The following is a 19,736-nucleotide window of genomic DNA, read 5'->3' as shown; positions in this document are numbered from 1 at the left end:
CCATCAGCTCTACAACAGTATTTACAGTTAGCTTGTTCGGCTTACGCTGTTATCTGAAGCGCCTTACCGTTGTGACAAAATACAACTGAGCAGATGAGGGCAAAGGTTCTTGCTCAAGGGCACAACAGTGCAGGACTTTCAGATCGGTAGCCCAATACCGTATCCACAGAGCCTTCACTGCCCACAGCAGTAAATCAGCTAACGTATTGCCTTTTGTGCTACACTCAATGTAACATTGTAAGTGTTCACTAGATTGTCAATAGTGTGTCTATATTTAGCACTCGGACATTTAGCACTTAGACAACACAAATCTGGACATAGTGTTTTGTTGACTAGTGTTATTCTCTGACCTCTGAGTCAGGACAGGCACCATTGTGCACTTATCCTCAGTAGTGGTATAGTATTTGACACCCAGAAGCTCAATACAATTTATTAGTTTTACAACCAAGCTATGATAGAGCAGAAAGCATGATCTATACTGCCATCAGCCCATTATATTTGCACACATTGTTCTCAGAGGTTGCAGGAGCCTAAGAATAGACAGCACAGGAGTTAATCGTGATTAAATATCCGTGAGGTTTTATTTATTTATTATTTTTTTTTGTGTGTGAAAATGACTCATTTCCTTGCACTGTATCACAGGGAAACGTGCAGCAGAATCTCAGCGTAGAGAAGGACAGAGTGAGATTGTGTCTGTCTTTGGTCACCCACAGCAACAGGCGCTTTTGTATTTCAGCCACGTACTTTACAGTCCCACATTACAATGACTCATGAGATTTAAATGAAAAGCCTGTTCAGGAAGAATGAAGTGATTAGAGCTAGGAGCTGTTTTTTTTGTGTTTTTTCACATGGCATTACAATGTACTACTGTGGATGTAGGGAGAGATTTACAACCTATGCATCCTTACTAAATCCTCATTAGTCTGACTGGATAGGAGGTTACATGTGTATGTGTGTATCTGTGAGTAATGCATTGTTGAACTACTCTGTGTATGAATAGAAAAACATTTCAAATCACTGGTTTCACCTTTTTGTTTTCCAACAAAATAACAGTCAGTTGAGAAAATGAGTAGCACAACAGCTCCCCCATCTGGTTAGTTAGCAGCTACAAGCTAACAACAGTTTGTTGAAGCCTCCCTCCATGAAAACATGGCTACTGAGCAAAGCAGGTGCTGCCATCTTGGATAGGTCAACCTTCCTTACTTAGCTTAATTACTTTTATTATATTCATTTGTACCTGCTGCACTTTAATATATATATAATATTAGTCTTGAGAGATTGAGCTGACCAAATATATGAAAAGTAATCTATATTTACATTTCTTCACTGACTACAAATAGATTTTCAATTGAACGCAGTCCCTTCCAATATGGCTTCTTATGTGTTGTCGTATGGCAGCATTATGGTATAATAAAAGTCCTACATCAGAATTTCTTTGTTTTGTTTTAAGAGAAAAAAAAATCTGAATAAATGCTATTTCTTTAAAATTTATAGATTTTTTTTATTTTTCTTTAAAATTAATAGTCAAGCCGAACGTGTGAATTTTAGTTTATAGCTTAAAGAAATTAAATTTCCCTTTTTAGTAAGAACTCGCTATTGAAGACCTGGCGGTTTGTATTAAAATTGCTGGCTTCACTGCACAATAGTGTGTTTAACTCTTCCCCTGTTTTATTTTAAAGAAACTGACCAGGGACACTGCGGTTTTTCTCCCCAGTTACAGGTATGTTACACAGTGGAATTATGTTATAAAACGTGTAGAATTAACGTGTAGGTGACTGTGACTATGTAAACTAGCATTTGGCGTAGATTCACTGGACTTGTTACTAAACTCGCTTTGTTCTCCTTCAAGTCTGTAAAAACGTGTTCCGGAGATTAAACGATCAATATAATTGTTTATTTTAATAATGGCACTGTGTGCTTGAGACATTTATGATCATGTGATGTTCTGCTTTTTTTATGTGGGATTTTGATAACGTGTACTAAGCAGCTAGGCCGTCTGCGCATGCGCAAGTGTCCTGTTGTATCATTTCAGCCATTATTAAATGTTGGTTATCAAGCTGAATCCACAAAGTCTTGTACTAGGTTCCAACACACACACACTCTCTCTCTCTCTCTCTCTCTCTCTCTCTCACACACACACACACATACTCTTTCTCACTCTCTCTCTCTCTCTCTCTCTCTCTCTCTCTCTCTCTCTCTCTCTCTCTCTCTCTCACACACACACATACACTCTCACACACATACTCTTTCTCACTCACACTCTCTCTCTCTCTCTCTCTCTCTCTCTCTCTCTCTCTCACTCACACACATACTCTTTCTCACTCACACACTCTCTCACTCACACACTCTCTCACACACACACTCTTTCTCACACACACACACTCACTCACTCTCTCTCTCTCTCACACACACACACACACACTCGCACATGGTCAGCAATAATACTTGAATAGGAAGTGGTATTTAAGCAATATGATTGATTGATTGATATTAACAGACCCAAAGTGGGCCATGAAAACTCACCACTCCCCTCACCATTACACCCACTCCATCAGGCTGGACTGTTGACACAAAGCAGGATGGGTCCATGGGTTCATGTTGTTGCTGCCAAATTACCGATTGTATGCCTCAGTCATTCAACCAAACAATGTTTCACTTCCTTTGGTTCTGATTTATTTCTGTCTTTTGCTTGCTTTCTTTCTTTCTTCCTTGCTTGCTTTCTTTCTTTATCCTTCTTTCATTCCCTTCATGTTCTTGTCTTTTAATCTTTGTCTCTTTACTTTACTTCTAAACAATCCAACTGAAATCGGATGTTTATTATTCCACATGTGTATGACACTCTGTCTAGAGACAGTATTCAGGAAATAAATCAGATTTGTACTGCTGTGTGGATGGTGTGTGCACATAATTGTTCTCATCTTGTTTGTCTGTAGCTCCTCCCTTTTGTTTGATTGACAAGATCGCAGTATTATAGATCTATTAGATCTGAATGTTTGTAAAATCCTTTCAGACTTCAGCACTCTACAGTATGTAGACTTCTTTAAATGCTTTTGGTATGTTACTGCTTTCAGTTGACCGTCTGTCTTTCTTTCTGTCTGTTTGTCTGTTCTGGACACCGACCACCACATATGTAGTCTTAGTTACTGGAATGTTTTGCTGACCTTTACTGTTTCCTTGTTCTTGTATTTACAGATATGAGGCTGTATTTGTTTCTGGCTGTCACTCTGATGACCCTTCTCACGGAGGTGGTACAAGGGGCCGAGAAAAAGAAACTCCAAATCGGTATAAAGAAAAGAGTGGAGAATTGTCCCATTAAATCCCGGAAGGGGGACGTACTCAACATGCACTACACCGTAGGTTTCTTCTGACTATACAATAGCCGTCTTCATATTATAAATAAAACTCTTCAGGAGTATACTGACGGATAAATGACCTGCAACATAAGAGTCTAGTTCGTGTACCCCTAAACATCATATCTATATGTGCTTGGTGAACATCCCATTTCAGATTTATTCCCCCTTTTGCTGTTGTTATACTCTATATAAGCTCCACTTTTATATAAGGCTTTAGAATAGATGTTGGGGATGAATGTTTAATCAGCCATAAGAGCATTAATGAGATCAGACACTGAGGAGGAATGTGAATGAGGAGGTCTGGGGTTCAGTCACTGTTCTAGTTCATCCCAAAGGTGTTCAGTGGGGTTGAAGGTCAGGGTTCTGAGCAGGACACTCGAGATCTGTTATAAGGTCCAAACCTGTTCCGGCATGAGCACCATCTCACTGTGTGGAGTGGAAGAGCTTGAGTTCCTATTTACTGTTTTATTCCCTTTACATAACAGCCATAGTTCAATTTTACATTGTTCAAAGTCTGCAAAGCATGTTAGTTCCTGTTATCACTCCTTTTCTAGCAATGTAAATGTTCCTGTAATCGTTTCTTTATCAACCTCTTTAAGATTGCAAGTTTGTAATGCAACTCATGTTACAGGGAATCCAGAATGCTGGAAAACTTACTTATAATGATACAGCACCGACACTGGAGACTCCTTCCATAAGGAGAAGTCACTAAAGCAAAGCTTATTATATGTTTAACTTGACTTTCACAGCAGCGAGAAAACAGACTTCTAGACTTCCAGTTAGAGTCAGCAGCCGTTGGTGACTAGATGTGGGCATGTCCAGCGTCATGACTTAATGCAAATAGTGCAGCGACTTTGAATGGGAGTGATGACAGTAGAGCACACGCGATCCGTGACAAAGAGCTCGCATATGGTGCTGAATTTTAGATGAAAATGCTAAATCTCTCTGCAGAGTCATTCATTTTAGCAGAAAGAAAAGATTCTGAATGCATTCAGAGTTAGTCAGTGAATCCAGTGATAAACATTATTACTACAGCAACCAGAAGTAGGAAAGTCTTCAGTTGTCTTACAGGCATGAAATTCGCTGTGTGTGAATGTAGTGTGTGTGAATAAGACAAATCAAGACAACTTATTATTCGAGCTTATTATATAACTTATAATTCACTTAGCTAACACATACTTGAGTCAATATGAACAACTCCTGAAATGGACACTTTTATCTTGCATTAAGTTATAGTTAAGCTATTCTGCTAATATGCCAGGTGCTAATTAGCTGACTTAGCGAATTGGCTAAGATGCTAAAATCATTTCTCAAATGGTGATTGTTGTTATGTTTTAGTATTTTCAGGACCAAGGGATCTCAAATCTATTATTACTGTTTTGCCAAGATAAACTAAAGGATTTTCTCAATATTTCTCTAGTCATTGTTAGCTCAGAGGCTAGCCAGCTAACTTTAGCTAGCTAACTAAACCTTTAGCTTATCTTTAGCTAGATAATGGTGAATCAGCCATTATCTGTATCGTATTCACAATAATGGTTAAAAAAGAAACTGGAATTCTGGTATTGCTTACATGGCTTTTTTTTTTTTGTAACTCAAAGGGAAAGCTGGAGGACGGGACTGAATTTGACAGCAGCATACCGAGGAATCAACCCTTCACCTTCACCCTGGGAACTGGACAAGTGATCAAGGGCTGGGACCAGGGGCTGTTAGGGTGAGTCCCACTTCACTTCTGCTTCACGTGTCGGGCTTTCGACCCAATCTTTGCTTCTAGCATGGGTGCTAGTTGCTGATCCGAGCACAGCGTCGAAGTTTAAATGGAGGATTAAACAACCTTTAAACTGAATGGTGGAATGAACTTCCAGCCTCAATCTGGACAGCAGAGTCTTCGATCAAAAAAAACTGGCTAAATTCTCAGTTCTTTGGTGAACACTTAACTAACCACGATCTTGTCCCCAATTTAAATTAATTAATTAATTAATGTTTTAGTGGTGGATTACCAGGTCCACCAAAACTGCCATCACTGGGCCCCTGAGCAAGGCCCTTAAACCTCAATTGTATCAAATGAGCTCTGGTCATCGCTCTGGGTGTGGCGGCCAAATGCCATAAACGTACATTTTTAAAATGACAAAAGCTCTTACATTTCTGTTCTGTGCATTTCTGTCACTCAATTAAACAAAAAAACTGCTTGAGTGACGTTTCTGTTTCTTGTCCCCAGGATGTGTGAGGGAGAGAAAAGGAAGCTGGTCATCCCATCTGAGCTCGGTCAGTATATTACACTCTGGCTTTTATTTGAATTTCCACACGTTTGCATTTTACTGGAGCAGGAAGTTTGTGAATTTGAACTCTTTGTACGGAAGCAGCATCAACAGATCAGTGACGCTGCAGTCCTGACTTCCTATTTCTTTCTGATCAGGAAGGTGATTGTCTCAGAGGAGGAAGTTTATTCCTTAATGCTCATCGATTAATGTGTGAATAAATTGAAAGTATTTAGTTATATAAAACAATGATTAGTAATTAATTACTAACTATTATACTACTATTGTAACTAATTAATAAATCACTTCAGGGTGTCCTATAATAGGAACATAATCAATTCCTGAGAAGTGTGATGGGAAAATAAAAATGATTTCGTAGCAACTCCAGCAATTTCTATATCAGAAAAATGACATGCACTTCATTAATCTATAAATCTATTGTTTTATATCTGTATAATATGTATTTACACGTGGTGATGTCCACAAAACAGCTAGGTTCCTATTTTCGCTCTTAGCTCTAACCGTCATCCAGTCAACAGCTTCTCTTTTTTCCTCCAGATTTCACTTGAACTTAAGACAAATAAGACGCATCATGTCCATGGTTAGACTTTCTGGAGGTGAAAGGCCTGACATTGGAGACTCCTTACATAAACATTAAATAAACATTATGCAGAAAAAAATCGCCGTAATCACACGAGTAGTCTTTTCCTTGCAAATCACCAATTCTTAGTATGGAATTATTAAATTCAACATCAAATCTTGACAAAGCAGCCGTATACGTAAAAATATTGCATTTTAAATGATTTGGAAACTTTAAAATTTTGACCTATGTATGTGTGCATGTGTGTCTTGTGTAAAAATATAACACAAACAGTTCAACATACCCTGCTGAAAAAGTTTCAATTAGATTTAATAGGAAAAACAGCCAAGCATTATAAGTACACGTTCTGTACAGATATTGTGTTTGGGGGTGGGGGGCAGTTATGCAAGCCAGTGTGTTATGCACTTTTACTAAACTTGAACAGTGTATTGTGTGTTAGACATCATTTGGCTATTTGATGATAAAAATACATGGCTTGTCTAAGTGATGGGTGGAAAAATGCCTTTAAACCCCCCCCTCCCTTTTTTTTTTTTTTAAATCCCTTGACTTTTTTTTTCTTCCCTGCTGCATCCTAACAGGGTTTCAGTTTGAAGATATTCTTAGACACTGGCCTACTAAACTAGCTTTTTAAAATAAAGACCATAAAACAGTGCTGTACATCACACTGCATAAGGAAAATGGTAATTAGGTAAACTAATGCTGGTGATCTCACATATAGTGTACAGTATATTTGCATGTATTTTAACATTTGTGTCCTTTGTTTAAGGTTATGGTGACCGAGGAGCCCCACCTAAAATCCCAGGTATGCATTATAACTAACATATTAAATTATTACGTATTTGATGCAACCTGAGGACACATTTAGTGTAGTATGTACACCACATTATGGACCTCTGAGCTTTTTTTTTTTTTTTTACACTTCTTCTTGTAAATATTCCTTCGTCCTCTAGGTGGAGCCACACTCATCTTCGAAGTGGAGCTGTTAAGCATTGAGAGAAGATCTGATTTATAACGCACAGAATCCGAAGCTTTAATCTGTACCTGCACTGAGGACAGCCAATCACTGCTGCTCTGGAGATTTGGTTTAATAAAGATGAAAAGTCACACTTGTGTACACGTGAAAATCAATAAAACGAGTTAAACAAATAACAAAACACAATCTCTGTTGGAGCCAGGATTGTTTTCAGCACCATTCTTTATTTTCTTAACAATCTTACTACACACACTTGGATGTGAGAGTGCATACAGTACAGTATATCATTCCAGCAAACAGGGATTGTGTTTACTTCTTATTGTCCAGAACGTTTGGTTGGAGTTGAATTGTTGAGTGGAATAAAAATTTTATGTACAAAAAATTTTTTTTTTTTTTTTTTTTTGAGCTATGACCAATATACTGCTGTCAAACATTTCACTCAATCTGCATATATGGAGCCTGGTTCAAAACCGGCATAACCAAAAAAAAAAAAAAAAAAATGCACACTCAAGGTATTGCTACAGTTCTGATTGATTGAATTTGTTTGACTAGATATTGATATCCTTCTGTTCATAAGCACCCAGAAGCAACCTAGAGCACAAAGCAGAGGATTCTGTGTTTAGTTTAGTTTGGTTATGACCTAAAAAACCCACTAAATGGAAAAATCTCAAACACGCAAAAGCCCCGGTTTCCTTGTTCCCCCGTTTCATTTCAAAACATCATAACCTAAGACACTTCGTTTATGTAAAACGCTCGACCTGTCGTCTCTAATAGCTGCCGTAGCCCATTTTAAAACAAGTGTTAGTATATATAATATATATATATAAAAAAAAAAAACTAGCTGAGAGCTACATGGACGAAAAAAAAAAGCAGTAACCTAATTTTCTACTCAATTACAGATGCACAAAGCCATGTCCTATGGCACTTAGTGTTTAAGCATACAAAACTGATGAACACTAACCATTCCACAACACATCCTGCCCCTTATGGTATGTTTAAGCTAAAAAGGGACACTAGCACACACTCTATGGGAATAATATAGTAAGGAAACAGTAGTGAAAGAAAGTAAGACAGTTGGAGTGATTTAACCTGCAGCTGAGATTGGCTTGGCTGAGCTCCTCGCTCGTCTCCGTTTGACACACTGTAGTGGAGTTGTACGGTCTGTGTGTCCTTCTCCACCGTGCATGGTTGGAGGAACTGGGTAACAGTAGAGGTGGTCGTGTTGGTGTTGTTGTTGGAGGAGCTGGTGGGCGGTTCATGGGGTTATGTCCCCCTTCTTCTGTGGGGTGTTGAGCTTCTGCATGCCTCGAACCTTCTCCAACAGCGCAGCCACAAAGTCCTGCAGGAACGCAATAGCTGGATATCTTATACAAGAACTGGACATAGTTTGAGGCATGCAGTTTTCACGCTAAACATATCGCAATAAAAATTATAATAATCGACAGCATCGTTAACCTAATAAAATAAAAAATAAATCAATTGCACCATTTCAGGCTTAAGGCTGAAACCTTAATCTGGAATATGATTCTGTGGTAATCTATATTATCTTTAAACTACTCCAACACAGTAGTGACCATTTACATTATCAGTGTTAAAAAGTGTAAGATTTGACACGTATGCAAACTAGGTTATTATATTCATCCTTTTTCTCTTTCAGTAAGAACTCATAATTTTGGCCATATTGCATAAATGCAAAATAGAAACATATTCCAGTTCAGAACTATATAGTAAAAAAATTATACAGTCAAATATTCAGCATGTTACGGCTTGTTGTACAGCATGTTGTAAATCAAGAGTTTACCTGAAATCTTTCGCATTCTTAGCAGAAAAAACAGCATCGATATGATTTATTAAAAATGTACTTACATCGTTAGGTTTGTAACAGTCAACAAGCAGCATCTAGAATAAAAACATTTAATAACATTTATTATAGTATTGAATAGAATTTTTTTCTTTTTTACAAGATTGATGGCCTGATGCATAGAAAATGCAGAAGAATTCAGTTAAGTTTCTAGATCGAAGAAAGACACTGAACACCGTCATAAAGGGGATGTGGTAGCTTGGTCATTAAGGTGTTGGAACTACTAATCGAAAGGTCATGAGTTCAAATCCCAGGGCCACCAAGCTACCACTTCTGGGCCCTTGAGCAAGGCCTTTAACCTTCAATTGCTTGGTTGTATAAAATGAGATTTAAAAAAATGTTACTCTGGATAATGGTGCCTGATAAATGCCATAAATGAAAATCAGCTTTCCAGACACTACAGAACTCAAGATATAAATTTTAAATGTTATCCCTAATAAGCAAGACAGAGGTCACGATGGTGAAGCAAAACTCCATGAGACCTTGAGAAGAACCAAACTCAAAAGGGAGCCAAACTCATCTCAGTGACAGCAGATTATAAATAGTTCCATCTCCCATCTCATATCGTATCTGGGAGCTTTTCATGGCCACCTTCACCTCCGGCTTGCTCAGGCGCAGTGGTGGCTGAGTGGTTAAGGCTCTGGGTTATTCATCAGAAGATCAGGCCATGAACCATTTCTGCTCTAGGGGATCTATAACACGGCTGACCTCATCTTCCTAACAAACTGCGGGGAAAGAAAATAATTCACTGAGCTGTAATGTAAATGAGACAAAATATAGTCTTCCTCTGCATTAGGGATATATTAAAAATCTATCATTTATACCATTAAATTATTTTTTTTTAGATTTCTGTAAAGCTGTTTTGTGACAATGTCCATTGAATGAAAATCAAATTTAACTGGAGTCAAGGAATTTATTCGGAGGCATGTATTTCCAAAACATGGAACTGGGCAGCAATTTTGGGGAAGTGGTAGCTCGGTGGTTAAGATGATGGACTACTGATTAGAAGGTCCTGAGTTTGAATCCCATAGCATCTTGATCAAGGCCCTTACTTCTCAACTGCTCATCTGTATAAGTGAGATAATTTTAAGTCACCCTGGATAAGGGCATTTACTAAATGAATGACAAGCAGGTGATTTGCATCATCAACTCTGCCCTTTTAAATGTCACCCTGAAACTTTTAACATACGTTGTACAGCTTATTTTTACCCTTCTACACCTGCACCTGCTTTAAATTATTACATTAAATGTTCCTCAAGCGAGGACAGAGTTGTTCAAAAAGGCTTTTATGTTTTTTGCATCTTCAACATGGAATGACCTACAGAAATCACTAAAGCTACAGTGTCTAATTTCCTTAAATGATTTTAAACATTATGTTAAATCTATAGAACATGAGTCCATTCACACTTGCAAATGTTTTAATTAATGGCACTTTTATTTAAATTGCAATGCACTTGAGTTGTCTTTTGCCTTTTTGTTTGTTTTGTGATTGTGTGATTTAATTTGTTCTGCTATTTTGGCTAGGTCTCTCTTGAAAAAGAGATTCTATATCGCAATGAGACTAATCTGGTTAAATAAAGGTTAAATAAATAAATAAATACTGTAATGATTTACCCAGACCACCACAGGATCTCTTTTGAGTCTTTTCAAGGTTTCTTCCTCATGTCATCTCCTTAATAGTTTTACCTCTAGCTTTCTGCAGAGCTGCTCTGTGTAACAGTATGCTTTACCAATACAACTGAACTGAACTGACTTCCTCATGATTGATTCTTCAGGCTAACATTTGTTATCAGTTTTTAATCAATATGGCAACCAAATTATAAATAGCGGTATTCTTTAATAATGCAAAATAAAATTCCTAAATGCCGACTGGAACAATAGACCCCAATGGCAGGAATAATGAAGGTCATAGCTGGTGGGTGGCATTTCTTTTCTTTCTTTTTACATAAAGCAAGTCAAAATGTCAAATTAGCATTGGTATGCATGCATAATATTTAGTAAAATTTTCAAAACAAGGAAATATCTAAAAAGGAATGAACCTTCACTCTGATGGCTCTCTCTACATCATTGGGAAGGTCCAGCAGCTCGTCGACATCGATCTCCAGCTCCGGCACTTCATCTTCCTGCAGTTAGAGAGAATATTTGGAAAAAAACATTTAAAATAGACCCCCCAAAAAAGGCTTAAAGAAGCCACTCATATGGGCAGTTATAAAGATATATTATTGGTATAACAGCATTTTGTTGGTTCATCAAATAATCAATATTCAGCTGCCCAGTTCCATGTTAGAGTAATGCCTAAAACCTCACAAGGCAAAGTGCTAGCAAATGCGATGTATGCTAGTTAGCCAGTCAAGCACAGGAATAAAGACTTAATGAAAAAACAAGTGTATTATTGTCTTCTAACAAAGTTACTAATCTAAGTTGCTCATCATGCTTGTGCCCTTTTCTCTCTTTCCATCTCTTTCTTCTAATATCTTATCATCTTAATTGGTTTGGTCTATAGGTTCTGTCTTTGCATTACATATAAAATATAAAAGTTACTATATGCGGCTATCATGTTTAACCATGTAGCAATCAATGAGCATCACTGAGAACTCATTGATACTTTTTATTTAATACTCTTCCAGTGCATATATATTTAATTCAAATCTGTATATATAATGCCTTCTAATTTCTGAATTCCAACAAAGACCTAAAAATAATGAAGCTGATGGGGGAAAACTATTAGGACAAAAAAAAACAACTTTAAATCATTAATGCAAATCTTGCATTTAAGTTTGTTGTCAATTATTTTGTGGCAAAAAATAATTTGCTTATAATAATAATTAGGAGACGGATTATTGCTTTCTGTCCTGCTACTTCTAGGTCATCCTCCAACTCCTTTCAAGTGACTTCTGGCTTCTCTCTTACCTTTATTATCGTTAATCCAAGAGCATGTTTGCAAAATCTTCAGAGAGCGCAAACTGTTGGGGTTCTACAAACTTTCCACCTGCATATTATTGAACCAAATGTACTTATCAGGATGTTATTGATTTACTGCAGCTTTGTAGCTTCCATTCATGTGTGGTTTAATAAATTTTACATTTACATCATTTGGCAGATGCCCGTATCCAAAGCGACTTACATTTTTAGCTCATTTTGTACAACTGAGCAATTGAGGGTTAAGGGCCTTGCTCAGGGGCCAAACAGTGGCAGCTTGGTGGACTTCAAACTAATGCCCCTCCAATCAGCAGTCCAACGCCTTTAACAATAGGCTACCACATCTCACATACCAAAAAATGTCCTTGAGATATCTAGGAAGCTCCTTAACCTTCACCATGATGCTGCTTGTTGAAATCTTCCCATCATTAGCACTAGCAATTAGCACTTACTTTGCAGGATGTTTATACAGATATTTGATATTATACTGTGTATTTAACCTTAAAATATGTTAGAATTAAAGAAATAAATAGAAATAAAATATGCATTCTATATGTTTCCTTAAGGATTTGTGACTAAATGAGAAACCAAAATCATATGGTTGTGACAGCTAGGTGTCCACAAACATTAGGCTATACAGTGTACATTCTATTATATTTCGTTGTTTTGCTTTTTTCTCTCTATACAGTATGACCTAACTGTATGAGATCATGTCTTAATTTAGTGCCTTATCCCTTTGTTTTTCTTTGGTCTGATTTAAAGTACATACACAGATTTTTCATAGCCAATTCTCTACGGTCTTTGTCCCTGATTTCCTCCCAATACAAAACAGGACGAACTAAAAACCGGTGTGTGTGTGTGTGTGTGTGTAAGAGACACCATGACCCTCATCCCCTTCCTGTCTACATGAAGGACACAATGTGTTCGGTGTGTTCCCTTTTCTCTGCAAACACAGCCACGGCTTTACTGTGACATCAATAGCACTCTTCAACCCGATAGCTGGAGAAAGTGTGATAGCAACGATGTCACAAATCCAGTCATTAGCCATTTCTGCCGTCTCTGCCTTTCACTCTTTGTTGAATCTGCAAGCTCTTTCAGATTTTTGCCATTACCTTTCCCTCTAAATCTTCACAGCTTTCAAGGACAAATCACACCTGGATTTAAATCACCCTTGCTGCCCATCACACACACACAAGTTTCTCTCATACTATACTACTGGGTACTACTTCAGTGTACAGTACTGTACATTAACAATGAGTCAAGAGCAAAGAATGACATCTGGATGGGGAAAAAAAGCTGATTTTTTTTCCCCACAGTCTTTTAATACACAATTAGCTCATCATACATTTGAGTTAAATTATAAGGGTCACTGTTTTTTTTTTTCTAAGTGGACTTCTGGCAGGAATAGCATGGGACTTGTGAGCACATTGCAGCCTCAAATTGTGTAACTGTGTGCTTGTTGAGCAGTGAGATTTTATATACATGTGTATTATACTGTATATGAGACTTTTTTACCTAACCAAACTTGAAAGGAGTTAAATTAAAAATCAAAAACAATTTAATATTCACTTACAATTTAAAAATCATACCTATTAACAACTCTCCTAAACACAAACACACACCTAAGGTGAAACACTTCACTAGTATTCTAGTTAGTTAATAGTTAGTATGTTAGAGTCAGCTTTCTGGTAGTTATCTGCTTGTTAGAAGCACAGATTTTCAGGTGAATATAAAATCTTTAGATGTACTTACAGCATTACGGTTCATATCTTCCCTTCTGAAGCTTTTTTATTACCTCATGCAACTTTCGCCTAGCAAATGACTGTGATAGGCTAAATGAGCGACCACTCTGAAAATGTCTACTTTTCCCTGTGAATCCTGGATGCTTCACTTTACGCCTAATTCATTCATTCATTCTTTTTCTACTGCTTATCCGAACTACCTCGGGTCACAGGGAGCCTGTGCCTATATCAGGCGTCATTGGGCATCAAGGCAGGATACACACTCTCATTCACTCACACAATCACACACTACAGACAATTTTCCAGAGATGTCAATCAACCTACCATGCATGTCTTTGGACCGGGGGAGGAAACCGGAGTACCCGGAGGAAACCCCCGAGGCACGGGGAGAACATGCAAACTCCACACACACAAGGTGGAGGCGGGAATCGAACCCCCAACCCTGGAGGTGTGAGGTGAACGTACTAACCACTAAGCCACTGTGCCCCCCAAAGCTTAATTCAAATTTAATTTAATTTGATTAATTCTATATGTTGAAATCTCAAAATCATAACTTGTTATTTAGAATCATGAATTTTAAAGGCAAATCCTACATAGGAATTTAAGCCATTTGTTAAATATGCATGCAAATATTAAATATTATTTGATTATTTATTTCAAATATTAAACATGCATGTAACATTTTGTAATGTTATATCATTAATGTTGAAAATTAGATTCATGTAACCACCATTTTCTATTTAATAAATGTAGAATTTAAAAAACTAGAGCTCTTTTCCCACATGAAGAATCACTGAGCTAAAAAGCAGAATGTTTCTCAGGCTTGTTAGATGACTAAAGGCAGATATGAAAGCTTTTTTTCTTCCAATGTGCAAACATTAAGGTTTTAAAAAAAACCCTCAGTGAAATTCATCCTAATAAAAACAAAAATACAATAAGTCTACAGTGTGTCCTAAAGGATTATAACGTTAAGGCTGTGTTTTAGTAGCAGCAATTTGTCACACAGGTGAGAAAGTATCATAATGTTGGAATATAAAAGTAAAATAATTCTCAGGGAGGAAATTACAAACAAAGCAATAGCATCATGGAGCTCTGAATCGAAATCAAGTTGTGAGCGGTTTAGATATTTCTGTCTCTGAATCTTTGATGTATAGTTCATAAAAGTGCAAGAGCGTTAAGCGAGAAATCAGAAAAGTAACCGTGTGAGAGCACTGAGAATTCCCACTGAGTTGTTTTGCTCCACATCACCATTACACCGATTTGGCTGGAGCTGCAGTTTAATGACGTGCTCTCACACACACACACACACACACACACACACACACACACACTTTTACACTTAATTTGCTCTGTTGGAAACTCTGTTTTTAACTCTAATCAATTACTGCACATAAAAATTATTTTCAGGGCAAATTCTTCTAGCAGTATATTAACTTTAATAGATAATAAAGGATTTTATTATAGGTTCTTTAGAGCACATGCAGTATGCGTTACAGAATGCATTACGTACTAAAACTGTATTGTAACATACATACATACATATATACACACACACACACACACACACACACACGTGTTTTTTAAATAGGATCCACAACTCGATGATCAGCACGTGCAATGACAAACTCACCCACATCACTGCTATTTCAAAAGCGCCTAATTTTCTGTACCGTGAAAAACCAAATGAGTCATAGCGGAATACAGCCGTAATGAGGGGAACAGATATTTGCAGGCCAAATGATGGCCTTCTCCCAAATCTTTTGTCAGTGTTCATTTCTCATTGTTATGCCTTTAACAGAACTACATCTGACATTATATATGAGTTCTCATTTGTTGATTAAACTAGAAAAACATTTCTGGAACTAGAGCAATTTGCTGGATAGCCTCTCCTGTCAGATATCATGACTAATATTATTACCGATTACATTTATTCATTCAGCAGGCACTCATATTCAAAGCAGTCAAGAAGCTGGCCTTGCACCAGGGCCCAAGAGTCATTTACTGGTGAGCTTGGGATTTTTTATTTTTTTTTTAAATTATTTGCTTAGAAATGTAATCGCTAAGCAACCACCGATGAAACATTTTTCTTTAAGAGAAAAAGAACAAGTCTGGATACTGGCCTGGATTTACAAGACAAAGATTACACAAGTGGACAGAAATTGTCTTAATGCCTTTCAGCACTGAGCCTCTGATATTTGAAGAGACTTGGCTGGAGTAATAGTTTCAGATCAGATCAAGTCTCGTCTGACACTCAGAGCTTTAATGACTATATAACAGTATCAGTGCTGGCTGGTGATATTGTTAGAGTGGGGAGCTAAATTATAATATCTATCAACAGCTCTGAAATAAAACTATTAAGGCTAAGCAATGTATCACACCACAAAGTCTTGATTGATGGCATAATAAGAATAATGCTATTTCACTGGCTTCACGCCATGTTTCCTTTAAATACCAAACATACCCATTCATACAAAAAAATCCCACTAACTATGTTCCTGATGTTGATCTTTTTAAGTAACTTGTACTTGACAGTTTGTGATCTAGTCTACATAAGTGTAGAAAAAAAAAAAAATAAACCAGGATAAAAAAGTAAATAATCCATAAATATAGGTTTATTACACGCATGCCTGAATTTCATGTGCACATTTTCAATCACGGTATGTTACAGATGCATCAGCAGAAGTGGATGAAAAATATCAACCCAAAATGTGCAAGTAATGACCAGATATGAGGACCACTCAGTGCATAAGCTGCATAAACCTACAGTCTGGGCTAAAAAAAAAAAAAAAAAACAGCCTCTGCCTTAACACTTCTTTTCTACTTCTGTGAATTTCATTGTTGGTGCTGCTGCTGCTCTCGATCACACAAAGACAAAAACCAAAACCGCTTACCGCAGCATTCATGACGGGAAAAAAGCATCCTGAGCTCTAAATTGTGTCCAAATAAGTGCTTTGTGTTACAGTATACAAGTAAAAACTGTATTTTTGGCTGAACGACCAGGTGCTTACCTGGAACAGTGAGTGAGAGTTATCTAAGGAGTACCGGGACTTATCTAAGGCACAGGGCCCAGCAGCATGGTTTAATGTCTTACACAAGCACAAAAAAAAAATTCAAAGAGTTCAAAAGTGCAGTCAGTGAGAACAAAGCTCTGTTCATGACAATAATCTGGGTCGGAATTGTTTGCCCACTATTTCCACCAAGCTTTGCATATCCGAACAGATGACATCATCTCTGGCTGCAGGGGGGCTTCTTTAAAAAAAAAAACACACAAAGAAAAGCAGAATCTCTAGCTTCATAAGCACTTGCACATTAAACAATCATTTATCAGACAGATCTATAGGTATAAAGGCTTGAAGTGACTGTTTTAGCTTATTGACTGAGACTTAAATAGTAAAGATGCTGAACCTGTTCATAAAAAAAAAAAACACCCATAATGTAAGGAAAGAGAAGTTGAACTGTATTTAGGTAGCACTGTCATGCATTGATGATATGTTAGAGGTTTTGACCTAGATATCATGAACGATTATTATTAGTGACCTGAAAAGCAGGATCATGTTTTTGCTCATCACCTGCATGGTCACCTTTGTTTTATGGCTTTGTCTGGAGTTGGACGTCGCCACGCCCTTCTATATATCTCCAAATAACAGAACACATGCATAAACGTCAGAAATAATCAAACTGAGATTGGATTGAAATATTTCTGTTTACAGAAATAAAATATAAAGAACCAAAAGGCCTAACATTTGATTATGAATCAGATGAGACAAGGAGATCTGAGGATCTTTCTAACAAAGGATTCACCCAGTGCCAAAGTGATGCTGATGATCAGTGCATCATTTCCTACCTCGCAGTCGTATAAATTCATTAACTGGCTAACTATCCACTCCTCCAAATTCAGCCTCCTCCTCAGCTCCTTTCGGTCATATTTCACCGTCACGCGCCCTTGTTTCTGGGGAACTTCTTCTTCGGTACCGGGAGGCGTCTGAAAATAGACCCGGGGCTGAGCGCTTGATTCCGGGCTCGTTACCGCCGCCATTGTCCCTGTGAGCTCCACAAGCTTGAACAAAATCGGCTGAGATTCAAAGAGCGATTTTGTTTTTACTCAATGAGACGGTTTAAGCACAGCGCAATCGATAATTATTCAGCCAATTAATCAATCGATCAATCAATCAATGTCCTTCTCTTCTTCTACCATGCGCATCACCATCTCTATTGCGCACAGGCTTTATGAATAAATCCAAGAGCTTCCAACAGCTTCCTGTTAAAAAACGAGTGGCGTGTTTGTATCGTGCGTCTGCAGATTGCACACAAAGCGTGAGATTATCTCGCCGGTGAAGTGTTTGACACGTGAAAGTCCATCTTGCAGAATCCGGCTCACGGCGTCTCAGCTCGTGGCTTGTGGGCGTCTCCAAGTGACTGTGCGTCACCAAAAAAAATTCATCAGTTCATCTAATGTTTAGGTTCTACCTGACTTGTATACATGTTTCGATTAGCAAACGTGAGTATCTGTGTAATATCGTGTATAAACACGTTTTATTCGTTTTATTTCAAATGTTTTCTTATTTTTATTTTCCACATAATTAAACCACCCCCACCCCCCATGCTTTGTTCTCTTTGGTCTCTTCCACCAAATCCAATTTTTTCCATGTCTCCTCTAGTCCATGGCGCGCGTCTCTGAATCCACTTAGCTTCTTTTCAATCAAATTTACATCGTGTTAGCAGGTTCAACTTCATTTAACTCACTCAACAGATGACTAGACTTCTACGTTTTTATTTATTTATTATTATTATTTTTTGCTAGACTCAGTGTGTCTGTGCATCTCTTTCTTAAATGGAAACTCAGCTTTTCCTAATGGAGCTGTTTGTGTAGAAATTAGACCAAAAAAAAAAGTAATACATGTAAAACTAAATATAAAACTTTCTTTGACATACACTAAATGATGGTGGTATGAACAATGTGTGTAAATAAAATTTTATTCACACATTAGTCTTGCTGAATATCAATACTTTGCTATAAACAATGGATATCAGTCAAGTTCATGTTTAAAATGGATTCTAAAATGTATTAATAAAAATGATGAAACTTCTAATTAAACATGTGGATAATTGCATACTTAATAAAAACAAATATCTAGTGGTTGGATGATGTTAAAATTAAAATCTTCATTTAACTTATAAAAGGATTACACAACAGCTTGTTGGATTTATTTATTTGTTTGTTTGTTTGTTTGTTTGTTTGTTTGTTTGTTGGTTCACCCGTTAAACCTTTAATATGCCCTTTTCAGTATAAAATCTATTCTAAGTGCATAAAGAAATAACATTTTGAGAAAGTACTTCTGTTTTCAGCTTCCACATTTAGGGATAGGAATGGATATAAATGAATTTCTACATAAATGAATGAGTATAAATGAATGGATCTAAATGAAATTTCTATTTCGTGCCTTGAAGAAGTATTCACCTCCTTACACTTTTCAACATTGTTTAGTGCTACAAGCTGCAACCGAAATGGCTTATTGGTTGCTTCTCTGACTAATCCCCTCCTTATCCAGCCTCTGACTTTTTGCCTCCTCTAGGAGTCTTGGTTATGCTATATTCATTCCCTATATTCAATTTCCTACATGTATTTAAGTGTTGAACACTTGGATATTTTGTCTAAGCAAACCATGAAGTTTATGTGGGCATGTGGTAGCCTAGAGGCTAAGGTGTTGGGCTAACAATCTGAAGGTTGTGAGTTCAATCTCAGGTCCACCAAGCTGCTTCATCATTTAATTCATCTGGTAAATGAAGTGTATTTATATTGAGATGTAATTATTACTTCTACTTGATCTTGGTGCTGCAATCAACACTATAGATAACAACATTTTTCTAGATTGCTTACAAAATTTCACAGGTATTCAGGGACAGGCATTGGTTAAAGATGGTTTAGATCTTACTTTTCTGATCGATACCATTTTGTAAATGGAGAACTATCCAGTTTAATGCTCCATAATGCTCCAGGGACTCCATATTTCAATGGAGCAATATGGAGTTAG

The 19,736-nt window shown here is 37.2% G+C and overlaps 2 protein-coding genes across 3 annotated transcripts; one reads left to right on the top strand and one right to left on the bottom strand.

Moving 5' to 3' along the window:
• Nucleotides 1-1,583: 1,583 nt before the first annotated feature.
• Nucleotides 1,584-7,564, top strand: fkbp2 (FKBP prolyl isomerase 2). The gene is made up of 6 exons (XM_060891200.1): nt 1,584-1,720; nt 3,193-3,353; nt 4,952-5,064; nt 5,569-5,615; nt 6,976-7,011; nt 7,160-7,564. The coding sequence occupies exons 2-6, from the start codon at nt 3,195-3,197 to the stop codon at nt 7,219-7,221; spliced, it is 417 nt and encodes a 138-aa protein (XP_060747183.1). The 5' UTR covers nt 1,584-1,720; nt 3,193-3,194; the 3' UTR covers nt 7,222-7,564.
• ppp1r14ba (protein phosphatase 1, regulatory (inhibitor) subunit 14Ba) lies at nt 7,387-18,103 on the bottom strand. Of its 2 annotated transcripts, XR_009649783.1 has the most exons (5): nt 17,549-18,103; nt 11,083-11,166; nt 9,049-9,081; nt 8,272-8,521; nt 7,387-7,773 (listed from the first exon to the last, which is right to left on the bottom strand). XR_009649783.1 is itself a non-coding variant. In XM_060891201.1 (4 exons), the coding sequence occupies exons 1-4, from the start codon at nt 17,738-17,740 to the stop codon at nt 8,438-8,440; spliced, it is 393 nt and encodes a 130-aa protein (XP_060747184.1). In that variant the 5' UTR covers nt 17,741-18,103; the 3' UTR covers nt 7,387-8,437. The 2 variants fall into 2 exon arrangements, 1 of the variants encoding a protein (XP_060747184.1); XM_060891201.1 differs by having other exon boundaries at nt 7,387-8,521.
• Nucleotides 18,104-19,736: the final 1,633 nt, after the last annotated feature.

Source organism: Tachysurus vachellii, chromosome 17 (assembly GCF_030014155.1).
Source record: "Tachysurus vachellii isolate PV-2020 chromosome 17, HZAU_Pvac_v1, whole genome shotgun sequence".
Lineage (NCBI taxonomy): Eukaryota > Metazoa > Chordata > Actinopteri > Siluriformes > Bagridae > Tachysurus > Tachysurus vachellii.
Note: the sequence above shows the minus strand (reverse complement) of the source record. Positions and strands in the feature narration are given on the sequence as shown.